Source organism: Sceloporus occidentalis, unplaced genomic scaffold (genome assembly GCF_023333645.1).
Source record: "Sceloporus occidentalis isolate IW3139 unplaced genomic scaffold, rSceOcc1.0.p SCAF_3, whole genome shotgun sequence".
Classification (NCBI taxonomy): domain Eukaryota; kingdom Metazoa; phylum Chordata; class Lepidosauria; order Squamata; family Phrynosomatidae; genus Sceloporus; species Sceloporus occidentalis.
In genome coordinates, this window is record NW_028316983.1 from 175,695,306 (window position 1) to 175,713,127 (window position 17,822).

General features: G+C 40.6%; 1 protein-coding gene across 3 annotated transcripts; it reads left to right on the top strand.

The window, feature by feature from the left end:
- Positions 1 to 184: 184 nt before the first annotated feature.
- Positions 185 to 14,109, top strand: FBXO15 (F-box protein 15). 3 transcript variants are annotated; one of them, XM_089516946.1, is made up of 10 exons: positions 185 to 202; positions 2,112 to 2,225; positions 3,986 to 4,090; positions 6,184 to 6,438; positions 6,814 to 7,023; positions 7,725 to 7,854; positions 8,480 to 8,559; positions 9,033 to 9,178; positions 12,071 to 12,195; positions 13,652 to 14,109. In XM_089516946.1, exons 2-10 carry the CDS (start codon positions 2,137 to 2,139, stop codon positions 13,919 to 13,921), a joined length of 1,410 nt encoding a protein of 469 aa, XP_089373072.1. In that variant the 5' UTR covers positions 185 to 202; positions 2,112 to 2,136; the 3' UTR covers positions 13,922 to 14,109. The 3 variants fall into 3 exon arrangements, with proteins under 3 accessions (XP_089373072.1, XP_089373073.1, XP_089373071.1); XM_089516945.1 differs by lacking the exon at positions 185 to 202 and adding an exon at positions 542 to 759; XM_089516947.1 differs by lacking the exons at positions 185 to 202; positions 6,814 to 7,023 and adding an exon at positions 540 to 759.
- Positions 14,110 to 17,822: the final 3,713 nt, after the last annotated feature.

Consider the following 17,822-nt stretch of genomic DNA (forward strand, 5'->3'; position numbering starts at 1 on the left):
GTAGTTTATTGTGGCACCAGAGGGCTCTCTCTGACAGAGAAGGCTAAACATCTCACAAAAACCACATTTCCCATAATTCCACAGCACTAAGCCAGGGGCAGTTAAAAGTGGTGCCAAAAAGCGCAGCTCTCTGTGCCGAGAGCTCTGCTACACCCCACAACAAACTACACTTCCCAGAATCCCATAGCACTGAGTTAAAGCGGTATCAAAAAGTGGATCATTTCTGCAGTGTGGACAAAGAAGCCTGTGTGAAACTGAGGTCCAAAACCCACTGCAGAAATAATCCAGTTTGAGATTGCTTTAACTGCCCTGACTCAGTGCTGTATTCAGGGAACTGTAGTTTATTGTGGCACTAGAGCTCTCCCTGACAGTAGAGAAATCTAAAGGGGGTGTCTGACAACACTACAGTTTCCAGATTTTCCTAACACTGAGCCAGGGCTGCTAAAGCGGTGTCAAACGGGATTATTTCTGCAGTGTGTTTTGCACCTATATAATAAGGCTAACTCTCCCAGGGCCCGCCCTTTGCTCTTCAGCAAAGGGATAAAAAGGAAAGGGCGGGAACAGAGCTGCTGCCCCAGAGAGAGGCGCCTGAGGGAAGGACAGGCTTTGTTGTTCTTCTCCTGTCCCTCCTCCTCAGGCTTTCTTCAGATAGCTAGGCCTGCCTGGAAGCCATTGCTCAGGCACAGCGGTCGCCATGGCGACGGGACGGGGCTGGATCCTGAGGCAGCACAGCCTGGGGGCCTCGCAACGTTTGGAGAGGTGTGACTCCGGATCCTGCTGCTGTTGACCCTGCTGGGAAATGAGGCCTCAAACACACTGCAGAAACAATCCAGTTTGAGACCACTTTTTGGTTCCAAACTCACTGCAGAAATGATCAAGTTTGAGACCACTTTGGTTCCAAACACACTACAGAAACAGTTTGAGACCTCTTTTTGGTTCCAAACACACACACACTGCAGAAATAATCTAGTTTGAGACCGCTTTAACTGCCCTGGTTCAGTGCTAGGGAGCTGTAGTTTTCTTGTGGCACCAGAGAGCTCTCTCTGATAGAGGAGGCAAAATGTCTCACAAAAACTACAGTCCCCAGAATTTCCTAGCATTGAGCCAAAGCTGTTAAAGCGGTCTCAAACTGGATTGTTTTTGTAGTGTGTTTTGGACCTTTAACTGCCATGGCTCAAGGCTGTGGCATTCTGGGAGCCAGGGCAGTTGAAGGGGTCTCAAACTGGATTGTTTCTGTAGTGTGTTTTGGACCTTCAACTGCCATGGCTCAAGGCTGTGGCATTCTGGGAGCCAGGGCAGTTGAAGGGGTCTCAAACTGGATTGTTTCTGTAGTGTGTTTTGGACCTTCAACTGCCATGGCTCAAGGCTGTGGCATTCTGGGAGCCAGGGCAGTTGAAGGGGTCTCAAACTGGATTGTTTTTGTAGTGTGTTTTGGACCTTTAACTGCCATGGCTCAAGGCTGTGGCATTCTGGGAGCCAGGGCAGTTGAAGGGGTCTCAAACTGGATTGTTTCTGTAGTGTGTTTTGGACCTTCAACTGCCATGGCTCAAGGCTGTGGCATTCTGGGAGCCAGGGCAGTTAAAGCAGTCTCAAACTGGATTGTTTCTGTAGTGTGTTTTGAACCTTCAACTGCCATGGCTCAAGGCTGTGGCATTCTGGGAGCCAGGGCAGTTAAAGCAGTCTCAAACTAGATTATTTCTGTAGTGTGTTTTGGACCTTTAACTTGTGGCATCAACCAACTACAATTCCCAGAATTCCACAGCCTTGAGCCGTGGCAGTTACAGTGCTCTCAAACCCGATCATTTCTGTAGTGTGGAGGCAGCATCAGACCTTGAAGAGGCTAACAATTTTTTTGGTGGGGAGGGGGGTATTTCTATCTCTTTGCACTATAACTCCCAGAACCTCTCAGCATGCTGGCTGGAGTGTGTGTGTGTGTGTAAGCTCCTGGAAGCTGTAGTCAAAAATGAATTCTCTAAGCTCCTTTTCCTTCTAGGCTGCAGTGTGGCAGATAATTCAGCCTGACACGGCTTTAATTGCTATGGCTGGAAACCTCCTCTACAGTCTTCTGGAGCTGATGTTTTGCTGATCTCTTTTTTTCTCTTCCCCAATAGTTCTTCATCAAAAGAATCTGCTGCTATGGCTGCACAACTCGCTAGAATAAAAAAGATTCGAGGACAATGCAACAAGCCTGCTACCGTGTCAAGCTCTGCGGTCAATTTTGACAGGTAAAGTATGGGTTGTTTCATGATAAAATGCAGTCAGCCCTCAGTATCCACAGATTCAAGAATCCACGGCTTAAAAATATTTTTAAGAAAACATAATCAGGGTGGGCAACATATTGTCCTCTTGTGGGACCCTGGAAGGTTACAACCCTGTATTATCACTTCTGGACCCCACCCTTTCAGAAATACAGTGGTAGAGCCTAATGATTTTGTTGCTTAAATAGCCAGTAGCACTACTGGGGATTTATTGTCACAATTATCAGATATTTACCCCAAACAGGCCTGTTTTCACACCATAAAATAGCTTTTGGTCACTTCTTATTGTGAATTAAGACATTATAGGGGAAAGGAAGGCTTCTGTAGGCCTAGAAAAGGTGAGGGGCAACTTAACCCCTGAACGTGTGGCAAAATGGCCAGTAGTAACCTCTGAGGGTTTAGGGGTGCTATTGGCATGGGGGCAACCCCCAAAAAATGTTGTGGGGAAGGGGAGGAATCTAGAGAGGCACAAAAGCAGCCTTTGAGTGCTCAATAGACTGCCCTTTGTTCACCCTGCTTTACATGAATCTAAAGCTCAAGCTGAATTCTTTTGGGGCAGAACAGCCCACTGGAACAGGAAATTTTTCACGAACCTTGAAGTGAATTGACCACAGTAGAGCATTACTACAAAACAGAGGAGGAAAACGTTGCCTTCCTAGGTCTCATCAAGCCTACAGAGGGTTCTTGAGAAACTGCATAGAAAATTCTGTTTTGGTACCAAAGCAACTGGAATATGCTTCACATTTTGATCAGTTCATCTAAGTGAGCATTTGATACTAGAATATGAAAAGATGAGAATCCCCTATGAGGTTCCCCTGTGTGCCAATCAGTTTTCCAGTTTGGAGTTTATATGGTGCCTAAAGGGAGCTTCTCTTAGATCTATCAGACTACTGTCCTCTTTGCAGAGAGTAAGGTATGGACCTTCATGCATCTCCTCTCATTTGGAAAAACTGGAAGTAGACGTTGGTAAGAGTATATGGCTATGTGATACAAAAGAAGATATGGGCCAGTTCTTGACATCCTTTGATCTGCTAGATATGTCCCAGGAAGGAATCCAGCTTCTGGGACCAGAATGGATCCTAATCCATTGGAGAAACATCTAGTGCATTAAATTGCATTAAATTACATTTTTCTGTCTTCATTTTATGTTTGTAAGGCGCGTTACACACGCGCTGAAAGTACGTGTTAGGGTTAGGAAGGGGCATATTAGGGTTAGAAAGGGGTGTCTATTCTAGACGCCCCTCAACCCTAGTATGGACTGGGTCCGTACAAAATGGCAGCGCCTGTCCGCACGGGCGCCGCCATCTTGACGTCGTGGACGCATAGAGTCTGGACATCACGCAGCGCCAGTGACGCCACAAGTACACGACTAGTGCCTCGCAGCGCCACTTCCGGGGTGCAGAAAGAAGCGCCATTTTTGGGCTTCTTTTTTGCTGCGTCTGAGAACCGCGCGGTTTGGCCTCTGCGGTTCCCGGATGCAGCAACCGGCGGTGCCAGCAGACCGCCTCTTTCAGGCGGTCTGTAACGCACCTATGTTGTGGTGGAAAGCTTTGTAGGGCTTCTTTCTTACATTTTTACCAAGACAATTTTCTGAATCTGGATTTATGCAATTGTAAGGCTCATCTTTTAACTTTTTATGTGGATGGCATTAACTTATTTCTCACACATACTGCTGCTCGTTATTTCTGTTCAGATAAATGCATCAGTTTCTCATCTTCATTCTCCAGAATGCCTTCAGAGGTAGTGATGAAGATATTCTCCTATCTGGATACAGAGTCCTTGCTGTGCGTTGGCTGTGTGAATAAACGTTTTTATCAACTTTCCAGTGACAAGTAAGAGATGCAGAGGCAGGGATTTTAACATGACAGCCATTTAACCTAACTTAGGCCCCATACAGACAGGCCAAAATAAAGCAGCTTTGAGTCACTTTGGAGGTATGCTTTTTCAATGATGCGTATTAAGAGTCCAGAAGCCACGCCAAAGCCACAATCCAGTCCTAAGGACTGGAGCGCAGCTTTGGCGCAGCTTCCAAACTCTTAGGAGGCATGCATCATTGAAACAGCATACCTCCAAAGTGACCTGAAGCAGCTTTATTTTGGCCTGTCTGTATGGGGCCTTAGATGAGCTATATAAATATCTGATTATATGGAGAAGGAAAGAAGTACATGTTCTGGAGCTCTGTTACAGTTTACATCCCAGTATGAGGGTCAAAGCAGGTCTGATTACAGAGGTAGGGGTGGGAATTGTGCAGCACTCCATATTTTGCTGGACTCTTGTTCCCAGCACCCCTTACCCAGCATAGGGCCAGACAGACTATCCAAAAAGAGCAGATTGGGGCTGTCCTGGTGCTGTTCATCCCAGTGCTGTGGAACCACATGCCATGGCACCAATCCACCTTGGGGCTGGCCCAAATAGTAGTGGAAAAGATGCACTCCTATTTGGGCTGGTAAAAAGCTGCCACTGAGGCGGTATGCAGCGTGTGAATGCCATGCCCCTGGAGCGTCTTGAAGCCGCCCATGTCTGGTCAGCCATGGCAGCTTGGGGGGATGGGGCGTCTACACTACACCCCCAAGCCACACAGAAGGCAGCTTTTCAGGCCAATCTGTTCTGGCCCATAGCTGAGTTTTAGCAGCATCTGAAGGGCCACATAATTCCTACATCTACCTTAGGGGGATAATCTGCTTCATGAACTCATCACGGTTTTAAATTGGTAATTATAAATAAATACAGGACTATTTCCTATTCCATATATTACATTACATATACATTTTATGTATTACAGTAGTATTGTTTTCCATTGCAGCTTATGCATTTCCATTGTTCCCACCGAAAAATGAATGAATGGTAATTCTGTTACAGGATAGCAGTAAATAAGTACTCACATTTAATCTGGTATATTCTTTATTTGCCATAGACCTCCATTAGTTGCTTTTCAGGCATTATTTTTCCTGCCACACTGCACCAATGCAAATGATTGTGGAAGAGGCAAGGGGGAATCAGATTTCACAGAAATTTAGAATTTGTATCTCTTTGATTTGAGACTAGTTCAGGTACAAGTTGAAAACTTCCTGTGTGCTTAAAATATGAGACTCAGGCCCCATACAGACAGGCCAAAATAAAGCTGCTTCGGGTCACTTTGGAGGTATGCTGTTTAAATGATGCATATGTGTCCTAAGAGTCTGGAAGCCACACCAAAGCCATGATCCAGTCCTAAGGACTCTTTCAGGCTAGTAACTTCAATGTGATGATAGGATGGACACAATATTCCATGTGCTGCCTCTTTAGTCTGAAACTTACTCTCCATAGAAAGTCTGTAGGTATTGCTCAGGTTTTTAGTTTCATTTGGTTTTGAGGTGATCACTTGAGATCTAACTCTCAAGAAAGGCAAATAGCATTCTGCAAGTAACATTTGATTGGGTCCTGCTTATTATAGATTAGTAGTTATTACGGTGTCTTAAATACTGGTTTTATTATATTATATTGATGTTAGACACCTTCAAGGTTTTCTTTTTAAAAGGATTGTGCGAATAAAAAAATGTAATAAATAATATGATTTTTTTTCCTCCAGCAAATTTAATGTATCAGCATAATAGAGCATTGCATAAAACTGGGTGATGAGTGCTAATTAACCAAACATGTGGCCTTCCAGATTAATTAATATCAAGGAAAAGATTGCCGTTGACAGCATTAGAAAATGGATTCAGTCCTCCCCTTTAAATTAAACCTTGGCATGCGCTAAGCATTCCTAGTCTTCAGTAATGACTAATATTTTTTTCAGAAAAAAGTGCTTTTTAATGCTTTCAGGCTAGAAATTGATTTAAAATTATATTTAATAACATGTTATATATATATCCATATATAGCCATATATAACAATGTAAAAATGTGAAAGATTTTAGCAGTGTGCATATTTGTCCTTCTTTCAGTACCATCTGGTTCAAAATCTATTCTAAGTCATTTCAACCAAAAAGGAAAAAATGGCAGACCAAATCAGTCCAGGAGCCAGTTGTGGACCCAGTTGCCTCTCAGAGGCTTCCAGAGTTCCTGAATAGGGAGGAAGGGTACTGGAAAAAAGAATATATTGTGAAAAAAATATCTGCTGTCAGAGCAGATATAATTCAGCTTCTGAAGCCAATAAATACCTATACTGGCCTTCCACTTAAAACAAAAGAAGCTATCAGGTAAGCAGTGCAATAAAATATATCAGGCATAGAAGATTTTCTACTTTTGAGAGCAGACATATTTTCTTTATCAGCAAATGAGGAAATATTTCAGATAATTAGATAAATATAAGCTTACTAATATCTGGTTAATGTTTAATTATGAGATAATTTCAATTTCATAAATTTGTGTTTCCTGTTTATTTTGCTAGTTTTGAACTTAGTTGTAGAAGGGATGTCTTGTAGAAATGAGATTTCTCCATTTTAGGCATGTGTGCACACACACAAAGAAAACACATTTCCTTGGAAAATCCAAATACTACAACAACTTCATTTCCCATATGCTTTAGTGATAGTCTAAAACATTATACCCTCCTTTTCCTTTCTCAATAACAGGAACTCTGGTTTGAGATGGGTGATCGTACTTAAGGACACAAATGGGAAAGAATATGTAATGGATCAGGAAGACATTTCTTTTAATGAGATATCTGTTACTTTATCTTGGTATAAGATAGGCTGGCCTTGTTTAGAAACGTTGTCAACTTTGCAATTATGTGGAATGACCCCAGTGTTTCTGGGTAATGCTAAAGTTCATCTTAAGATGGGGTAAGTTAATTATTTTATGGTACCTTCTGAAGAAGTGCCTAGTTGAGACATTGTTTTCTCTGGTTCCTTTTTTTACGGGGCCTGTAAGTAATGTGGCTTATATGTATGTTATGAAAGGACATCTACTGCAGCCTTGTTGTTTACAGATCAGTTGCTCACCAATGGCAATTAATGAATTAATAGGGTTAATTAATATGCTATGGAGAACAAACAGGGCAATGCCATATCAGATACTGTGTGTTTTGTATCAGTCCCTCTTTGTGTTATGGGTTGTCATACTGTTAAGGCAGAAGGAATACAAAGTAATACATAACTAAAGCTGCCAATGGTTGTTGCTAGTACTTCTTACCTTGGCATCAGGAAGATTCTGGATACAAAGAAAAAGCATTGATTGGCCTCTGTGTGGTTTTCATCTTCATTTACTCACTGTATGTGCTTTAGGAAAATAAGAACACAGGTATTGATTCTTTGCTGCTGCGTTCCTTAAGTATTGGAGGTAGCAGAGGTTTTGTGTTAAGTAAAAATTTATCACACCATCTGTAGTTCCCATATTGGTTCTATAATCTGATCTTACTACATGTAGTATGCAACAATTTTTACTTTACCGTGTTGCCAGTCATTACAGACAAGCTTAACGGTTAATGACTTTTCATGCTAACGTTGTCAATTGTTCGTTCAACTAACTTGATGTCCTTTGTAAGACCTTGGCGACGTTCCTTAATTTCTGAATATGAACTGGATAATCTGACTGAAAAGGCAGAGATGATTGGTTGTGATGGACTTGTTGATCTTTACCGTTTTGACCAAGGACTTCTGGTGGGACGGTGGAAAGTAAGTTCACTTTCTGGATAGGATGTTTATGGGACTTTTTATTGTGATTTTTAAATTGTATTTCTTTATATGTAGGTTTATATTCTTCTTTATATTCTACCTTTTTTATAAGAAAAAAACTCAAGTGAGTAATTAGAATAGTTACACCAGTGTTTCTTTTGCCATTTGTCAGATTGACTAGCTGCTAATACTTTTTTTTTCATCTTGTTTTAATCTTTAGGATTTTTCATTTAATGATGAATGTTGGTGCATTTGCTGCTTTCTACTGTACATGCATGGATAGCTTTTCCTAACTATAAAAGGAGAAGCGAGCATGCTGTAATGAGAAGCATCAACTTTAGCATGCCAATGTCAGCCCAGGTGTTCAAGTTGTGTGCCTCTGTCAGCATTGCCTGCTGTTTTCTGGGCAGTTATTTGGAGCTACCCTTGATTGCTGGGCCATGGACCTCAGTTTTCAGGGACGCACAAGTAGGACTTGCACCACTTGTCATATAACAAATGCTAGTGAGATACAGGACAAGAAAGAAGGGTGCTTTTCTGCTTGCTTAAAAAACTTTGGAAAAATTAAGTACCTTGGGCTAAAAAAAATATGGTCTCTGTAATTCCTTCTTCTTTTTTTTAAAAGGAAAATGGAATTGCTTTTGTTATGGCGAGCCTTCATTACAATCAGCTCATCGAAAGAAGCATTCTTGGCAGTGCTTCAATGTAAGTACTGATTTATGAATGTTCAGTGAGTTTTATCCATCAGAATTTACAAGAAGGAAAACATAGATTATGTATAGCGGAGCTATTTAGAAGGCAATAAGTACAGCAAGCAAGCACAACATATACCTAAGAAAAAACAACCCACAGGATGTGTGTTGGCGAGGGAGTCATTTCTTACGCTTGGAGTGTTTTGAGGATGTCTTTCTCAAGGAATGAACTTTACCAATATTATTATTGAGATTTTTCTGTCTTTTTCAAAACTAATTCATAATAGTCAGATAATGCCTTTTATATATAATAGTTAATCCAGTGATGTTAACACAATATGAGTTCAAATGTTTGAGGTACGAAAACAGCTTGGGAAAACTGAATTGTTTGCCCTTTCCTGTGCCACATTTATAATTCTGTTTTCTCAGCCTGTTTTTGCATACCTGGGTTTATTTATCCTCCCCATTTTTGCTTGTTTGTTTCAGGAGGTATGTCGAAGCCCCAGATATGGCTATCTTGGATGATATTGATCCAGAATATGGCATGCATGGCTATCAGCTGCATATTGAACTGCAGAGCAGAGGAAAAACCTATATGTGCAACACTTTTCGTAGTTTGTTTTGTAAAAAAGGTACTACCTGAACTGTATACATAATTATAACAGTTCTTCTGAGTCAGACATTAGCAACTTCTGTGGGGCTAGAGGATCTTTTTCTGGCAAATGGACTGCTCAAATCCTACATGGCCTAGAAAGTGTGACCTAAGAGGAAATGGGTAGACTTGGCAGAAGTTTTAATAGATAAATTGGGAAAAGATACATATAAACATGTAAAAAAATGGATACCCTTATTTAATATAAACATATAAAATATATATTTTTAAGAAGAAAAAGCATTTGAAAATAAAATCCTTTGACCCAACTACGAATTAGTTATTATTTTGAAAGATTAATTTATTTCAGTGCTTTAAATATTATTTCATTAATGACAATGTATTTCAATTAAAATTCATTCATTAGATTCATTATAGACTAATTCATATATAGTTGAGTTGCAAAATACTATGTTCCAGTGATAGAAAAAGTATCAGATTAAAGGCATTCTATTCCAGATGACTGGGGAAATGCTTTGAAATGCTTGCAAAACTACCGTAAGCTTTTGGCTTTACTGGCAATCAACAAGAAAACTGACTAAAGGCAAAGGAGAAGGACGGATTGTCTGCTCCAGCTGCAATCGGCCCCTGATTGTTTTGGGACCATGATAGCCAGACAGCCCATTTCCGATGCAGGCTGCTGCCATGGTCCCAAACGAGCCGCTGGCAAGGAGTGCTTTTTGCCGCTCCTTTTGCCTGTGATTTCAGAATTCCTTAGGCAGCCTCAGAGTGGCTTCCACTTGCATTAGGGGCATGCGTCATCTGCACATCATGCCCACAAAGTGGCTGGAAGCCGCTCTGTTTAGCCCATCTGTTTCGGACCTTAGTTACTCTAGATTAGTTCATGCATTTATAACAGTTTGCCATATTACCCCAATAATTTTCAGCATTGGATTTAAAAACAAAATCTGGTGTGCCTGGCGGTCTGCATGTAATTTGCAGGTTTCAATTTATTGAAATTTGTTCTTGGTATGCTTTTAATATTTCATTTCTAGGTATTTAAGCATAAATCAGAATTGCTCTGAAGCTTAATATTTAAATTGAAGAGTATTCCTCTTTTCTGCTTTTTGCCCTTCTTTGGCCGTTTAGCCTGGATAATCAAAATTGCTGCTGTATGCATGGGCTTGCTTGGAGAAAGGTGGTATTTAAGCAAGGAGGTAGAGAGCTATAGCATGAAAATTGTACATATATCAAGGAATGAATAGGGGCACACTTAAAAATACAAGTATGTGACTTTAGCCTGATAACAGTAAGAGTGACATATACTTGTTCTGCATTTTTCTGCATTGTAATTTCTTCACAGCTTATCTTTACCCCTTTTTTGACAATTTTGACTGGTCTTGGAGGATATTTTCTTCACTATTTCAGAAGAGCTCATCTTTATATAGAGTCATACCACTCACATACAGGAGTGACTTACACTTTTCATACATGTGCTTAGAGAGAGTGGTGGTAGTGGCAGTAGCAGAGTGGAGCTTCTGGTTTCAAGCAGCCCATTTCTCATAAAGGCTGTCTTCCAGGTGGGATCCATGGAACCAAGGTAGTAGAAGAAGGACGTTTTGGAAAATTTCCTATCCTAGGAGATGTTCAAGCCACTGATGTGGCTCTGTAGAGTCCTTGCCTCCCAAAGGCAGGCACTTGAGGAACAGAATTGCTTTGGGCTTTGTTTTGTTTTTCCCTGCCACCATTTTCTTCTTGTTGCCACTTTCAACTCCAGTGGTGGTTTAAAGGATTGGTCAAGTACTCTTTGGAGAGTTTATTTGCTAGCACTATTTACCTGTGTATTCTTTGATAGAGAGAAACTGAATGTAGATCTGTCACCATTATTTTAGAAGTTCACTCTTCAAATTGCTCCACAGGCAAAATACTGCTCTATTCAAATTGTTCAGGTACCACAAACTGGCGACCCATGAATTGGGGCTAGACTGAATGAAACAGGAAAAAGGAGACACTGTTATTTAACTTTCATATTTGTACCTGCATCATCATTTTATACTAGCGGCAAATTCACTTCTCAATGTGTACAAAAGGGGAGTATATCAGTCAGCTTGAGAGAATTCCAAGTTTTGCAGAAGTATGATTTTTTTTAAAAAGAGGAGTCCTCAGAAGATCCCAATGAGGACCCAAGTATACTATATTTGGTACTTATGGAATGCTTTCTAACAGCTGGGGTGGAGAAAGTTGGTGAGAATGGAAGAGAATACTAGTTTTGAAAAAAGGCATGGCTGGTTGGAAGACTTGATCTGGTAGTACTGCATACTGCAAGATTTTGCTGCAGGTTCCACTTGTTCATATATTTTTAAAAAGTTGAAAATGACTTTACAATGGAAGAGTATAGCTTACAATATAAAATAAAAACCCAGAAGAACCAAAACAAGTATTTATAAAAGGAAATACTCTGAGTAAGTATGAATTGGCTGAAAATCATGCAGCTTGATTTCAAGATGTGTTATAAAAGAAAAAAATAACTGTTAAACAGAAAGGAATGCCTTTTGGACCATCCAGTATTTAACTGGCAGAGAACCAGAACTATGCATAAATGATCAGTCCTAATAGTGAAGAGGGACAAGTCATAGGATTTGTTACAGAATTTACAATCCCAAAGCACTACCTGAACGTGTGTGGGTTGTAAAAAAAACAGATATTATAAAGATTATTAGGAAAGGGAAAACAGTGAAGAAAATGGCATAGCAGTTAAAGCACAAAGAAATTGAGTATCCTTTCTGCATGCTTAGGCTCACTGTTCATTCCATGTTGCACTGAAATATGGCTAATGGACCAGTGTGACCAATCGAAACAGGAATGTTCAATACATTGCTGATAGCATTGTGTCTGATGTACTATCATTGTTATGTTTTATTGGTTATTACAGGTTTTATTAAAAATGGATACTTGAGGATTACAGTTATAAGCTACAAAAATCATGCCCAACATCTTCCTCTTGTTGGAGATGTTGGATTGTCTTGGAGGACAGATGCATTTGAAGGCAACATTCAAGTAAGTCATGGTGAATCTGTTACATTCAAAATATAGTTGAAGCTGCAAATAAAAATATGTTAAATAGAATGGTACTAATCATGGAACAACTACTTTAACAACATTAAAAACACATGCCTTTACATGAACCTATCATTTAAAATAGTCATATTTAGTAGTGTCTTGAATTGATATAATCATCAGACATTTTTATCTCTTAATGGAACTTTGGTTTCTCTGGAAAACAGGATATTTTGAAAACTAACATACCATCATTGTATTTCTCTCCCCCCCCCTCCCCCCCACATCTTCCTTGGAATGTACTTTTGCAGATACTTGTACTTGCCAAATAGATAATAGGTTGTTTAAGCTCCAAAAACTACTTTAAAAAGCTTAATTCCCCACAAATCATGTTGACAGACCTTATTTATTGTTTTCTATTCCACTTTCTCAAAATGGGAGCCAAAGTGGCTCACAACACAACAGAATAAAAATACAATGAAAACATTTTTAATGAAAGCATGTTGAGCTCCCTTTTGCTGCCTTTCTCCTCCTCCCCTATGAAAACCTTCATCAAGGATTGTAGAGTGAGTATATAAAGCATAATTGTGGTGGAGAGGTGTAGAATGTGAAGTGGTAGATTACATATTATCTACTTTTTCACTCCACTGCTGTGGTTATTAACTTTGGTAGGATTTTATTTGTTTCTGGAAAAAACACCTTCTGCTAGATGAGGGATTTGACTCTGTTTAACTTGCTACCTGGTAACAAGCAGTAGGAAGTTAGAAATGTCTTTTCAGATATTGTGGCAGATGCTATTTTGTTTTTTTAAAAAGGGCAAGGGAATAATGACATAATGTCATGAGCCTGAAATACACAGACCAAATAGAGTGGCATGAGACCGCGCTGGTGCCATTTGCACTGGGACCATGGGAACTGCACATGGCCAGTCCCAATCTGGGTTGCTGCTGCGGTCCTCAACTGGTTTGCCGGAAGGAGAGGATTCTATCTGCTCCTTTGTGGTCCAGTTCTTTGCAAATGCAACAGCCTTGGTGCAGCTTCAGGCTGTGTTCAGGGTGTGTGCCATTTAACTGAAGCCGCATCATTTTGCCCTTGTGTTTCGGGCCACAGTCATCTCACTGTTCCCAATATATAGCCTTTTTTATTGAAGCTGCTGCAGCTAATTTCACATTTTGAACTTGTCAGTTATATGATCAAGGATGCCCACACGTTACATATTGTTAAAGCATGAGAAATAAACATACAGGTATACAATTTTCTTTAGTGTCTGTGTTAGTAGGACCTTTGTTTCAGTTAATATTATCTTCTAATATGTGGCTTTGTGGAGAAGATTTTTAGTCATCTGGTTGTAGTAGTAATCACTTTGAATATTGCTTGTGCAAGAATATGGAGTATGAAGACTGATCTTCTTTCTCATTTCCCCTTTTCTTTGTTCTTTTTGTTGTTTGCTATGTAGAATTGTTTCATCATGGATGCAACCATTCTGGATGATTCACAAAAACCATTTTGGTGTGTTAGTGCTCCAGTCAACATGATCCTCTCTGCCAAACGATCCATTTTATATGAGTATTTGGGACCCAAGTACTATGTGAATCATGTAGATTGCAGTGGAAAAATACACATGGAGCTGGTATGGATGAGCGAAACAAACGAATACCATATAGTCAATCTTGTCCTTTATTTGCGTACCGAAAAAGTTAATAGCTGGTTTGGTACAAATTACTGATTTTTTTTCATCTGTTTTACCTTTCTTTAAAATGATTCTTCTTTATGTTTAACTGTTTCTAAAAATATGTTGTGTAATTTCCATTTCACAGAAGTTCTCCTGTGAACTGAAAAAAGATTTTTATGTTGGCAGCAGCTTTTAATTTGGGTGTAATAAAAAGGTAAAATAAATAATTTTGAATTTCTGGGCTACATGTCTTATTGCATAAATTCAGTGCTTTAGTAAAAGATGAAAATATTTATATGGGTAAGGGAGTCCTTCCCGGGTTACAGGGTTTCACGAATGATGGAAGGTGGGAAGATTGTTTTCTTTCTTTTACAGATAGCCAAACAATATTAGGAATGCATGTTAGATTCAGTGAATTCAAAGATCTTACATAAATGTTGATTTGTGAAGTTCCCATTAATTTGAAGGGTTTACTCTAGTTGGGATTCAAGACAATGATGACAGCTTCGATGTCTGATATGAATGCTTTCAAAGCTGTTGGAGCCACACTGTTTAACCAATTTTGATCTGGTATGCATTCATTATCCTATACTTGGAGCCACAATGAAAGGTTTACAACTATCAATATATTAACTGGTATTACCTGAGAACAGATCTGCACAACTAGGAAGTAGGTAGGGGCCAAAATTAAAATCACCAAACTTCTTTGGGCCACAGATAGTTAATTATAATAATTATTATAATGAATGATTATTAATTACTAACTATTTATTATTAATGAGTAATTTTATTAATTATTAATTATTAATATAATTAATGTTCCATTCTCTGCTGCCAGCACCCTGCTCTTTCTTAGCAGAAGGCCAAGCAGTGGAGGAGCCTTGAGCAGAGTGACCAGATGTCATAATCAGAATGGAGGAAATTAAACCACAAAACGTAGGACATTCAAGAAACATGTAGGCGATATTGCAGAATAAAAGCTAAATATAGTAATATAAATTCACAACATATATAAATATAAATGCACAAATACCCTTCTGATGCCCCCCATGCTATTATGCTCTCACCCCCCCTCCCCCGGCAACCCCCTCCTTATAGGTGAGTGAGCTGGAAAAGCACATCTCACTCCAGAAGATAAATATAATTGAGCAGTTTGCACTTTTATGTCTTTCTATAATAATAGCTACAAAACTGGATAATGATAATAGCATAGGTCCAAAATGCACTGCAGAAATAATCCAGTTTGAGACCACTTTAACTGCCCTGGTTCAATGCTAAGGAATCCTGGGAACTGTAGTTTTGTGTGACATTTAGCCTTCTCTGTCAGAGAGCTCTGGTCCCACAATAAACTACAACTTCCATGTTCCCTAGCACTGAGCCAGGGCATTTAAAGTAGTCTCAAACTGGATTATTTCTGCAGTGTGTTTTGGACCTTACTTTGTTAAAAAATAGTCCAGTTATAAATGATGCTTTAAAAATTCTTTCCATCTCCCAGCTATGAGATGGTTGGCAGTTCCTCCCCCCAGCACTTCCTCATTTTCCCCCAACCATCATAGCTGGGAGATGGAAAGAATTTTCCATCTGTAATAATTAGATGATGCATTCTGGGGTATGTACAATTTGCAGCCAAGTAAGTGACCTTGGACACATCACACACAGCCTCAGAGTATGGTAATGGCAATCTCCCTTGAAGAAACTTGCTAAGAAAACCCCATAAGGTTGCCTTAGGGTCTCCATAAGTTGGAAAGGACTTGAAGACACACAAGAACAACAAAAAGTCTGCAATTATTTCATGGGAATAGGAGCCAGTGTGGTATGGTTTGAGTGTTGGACTACAACTCTGGAGACCTGGGTTCGATTCCCTACTCTGCCATGAAATCCACTGGGTGAGCTTGGACAAGAAGTCACAGTCAGCCTCAGGGGAAGACAATGGCAAACCTTTGAACCAATATTGCCAAGAAAACCCCAGGATAGGTTCTCCTTAGGGTCACCATAAGTAGGAGATGACTTGAAGCCACACCACAAAAAACAACAAAGGTTCAAGAAAAAGTGAGTGTGGTGTAGTGATTTGAGCATTGGACTATCACCTTGGAGACCAGGGTCTGAATCCCTACTTGGTCACAGAAACCCACTGAGTGGTCTTAGGTAAGTCACATGCTCTCAGCCTCAGAGGGAGGCACTGGCAAAACCACTTCTGAATACATCTTGTCAAGAAAACCCTGTGACTGGCTTCCCCTGGTCTCCACAAGTCAGAACCAACTTGAAAGGAGAAACACCATTAACAGGACTTAATCACACCTCACCACTCTACACACCAGGATACAGTCATCAAGATGGGTAGGGAGTATGGCGGCAGAAGGAGGTGACAGAACTGGTGGTGCCCATAACGCAGCCTGGCAAACTACCTCAGAGCTGTACCTGTGAGGAACCCACAAACTCTCACCACTGAAATAAGGGGCAGAGGGAGGAGGGAGCAAGCTTACAATTGCAAAAGTGGGAGAGGAAAGTCTCTTCTACCACAGAGCATGGGCTGGTCCTGGCAATGAGGATGCCGCCTGAGCCAACTCCAGCCCCTTCCCGCTCAAGCTGCTGGGGAAGCTGTTGCTGTGGAGGGGCGGCTTAGGTGGCCATGCTGGCTGTTAGCCTGTTCCCTGTGGCCTGTCTTGGGTTGCTGGGGAAGCTGTTTCTGTGAGGCTTGGGCAGGGAGAGCCGGGGTAGCCATCAGCTGCTCTTTGGTAGCCCCGTGGTGCTGGGCTGTCTCCTTGGGCAGGAGGTCTGTGCAGTCCCAGAGCCAAGATACTCCAGCAGTACCTTCCACCTGAGGGAGAAGTGCTGACTTGCCCATGCTCCACCAGCAGCAGCAGCCTTGAGGGGCAAGTGTTTGGGGGGGGGGGAATGCCCAAAACAACCTAGAGGGCTGCTTGTGGCCCACGGGCTGTATGTTGTGCAGGCCTGCCTTAGAACAACTTTATGCCAGTGGAGAACGTCCAATTTCCAACTTGAATTTGGCAAGCAGAGGCCTTGGATTGGCTTCCTCTGCGAGGCCACCTCTAAAAAGTAGGGTATGGAGGCATGTCTGAGCTACAGAGTACTCCTAAAGGCTCTGTTGTCTTTGGCTGCTCTTTCACCTTCAGTGATCAGGGAAGGAAAGCTTATCAAATATGAATATTTACTGGCCACGCACAGGCATTTAATTTTTCTAGTCTGCCCAATAACTATCATTTCTTTTTCAAATCACTTATTTCTGTATGCTGTTTTGGGTTTTGTGTGTGTGTGTGTGTGTGTGTGCTGGTGAATTGGGCCAAAGCAGAAAAGTGCAACTCGAGTTTGTTGAGTTTGCAGATTTGTTTATTCCTATATTTAACGTTGCAAACTGTCAAGGGTGTTGCCCACAGAGTATACTGTTCAGACATTCTTCCCAAATGTTTTCAAATAACACAGTATGCACTGTGACAGATGTTTGTAAGAATAAATAGTGTAAGGAATAGTTCATGAACAGAAGTCAGGTTTCTATCATTGTTGAAGGAATTTGCAAAGAAGTGCCAATGGCAAATATGATTTTAATCAATAATCGAAACTGGCTTTGAATCACTGATTTAAAATTCTGCAATTGAAGTCAGTCCACATTGTTCCAGTCTAATACATAAGAAATGAAAATGTTCTCCCCCCCAATAGAATAAGGTTAAAGTAAAAAGTTTTACAAGTTTTTAAATAATACTTGTATAGAATGTTTTATTTATTTCATTTATATGTCGCCTTTCTCCCAGAGTAGGACTGAATGTGGCTTCCAGAAATGTGAAAACCAGGGCTGAGATCATGTATTGTGGGTTGTGGTGCATAACTTCACAATGACAATGCTGTGTAGCTGACACAGTATTCAGCCATGTTAGAGGATTGTGACAAAGCACAGGTATACGCCACATAAGATGTGCCATGGAGGCTCCCACTACAAATA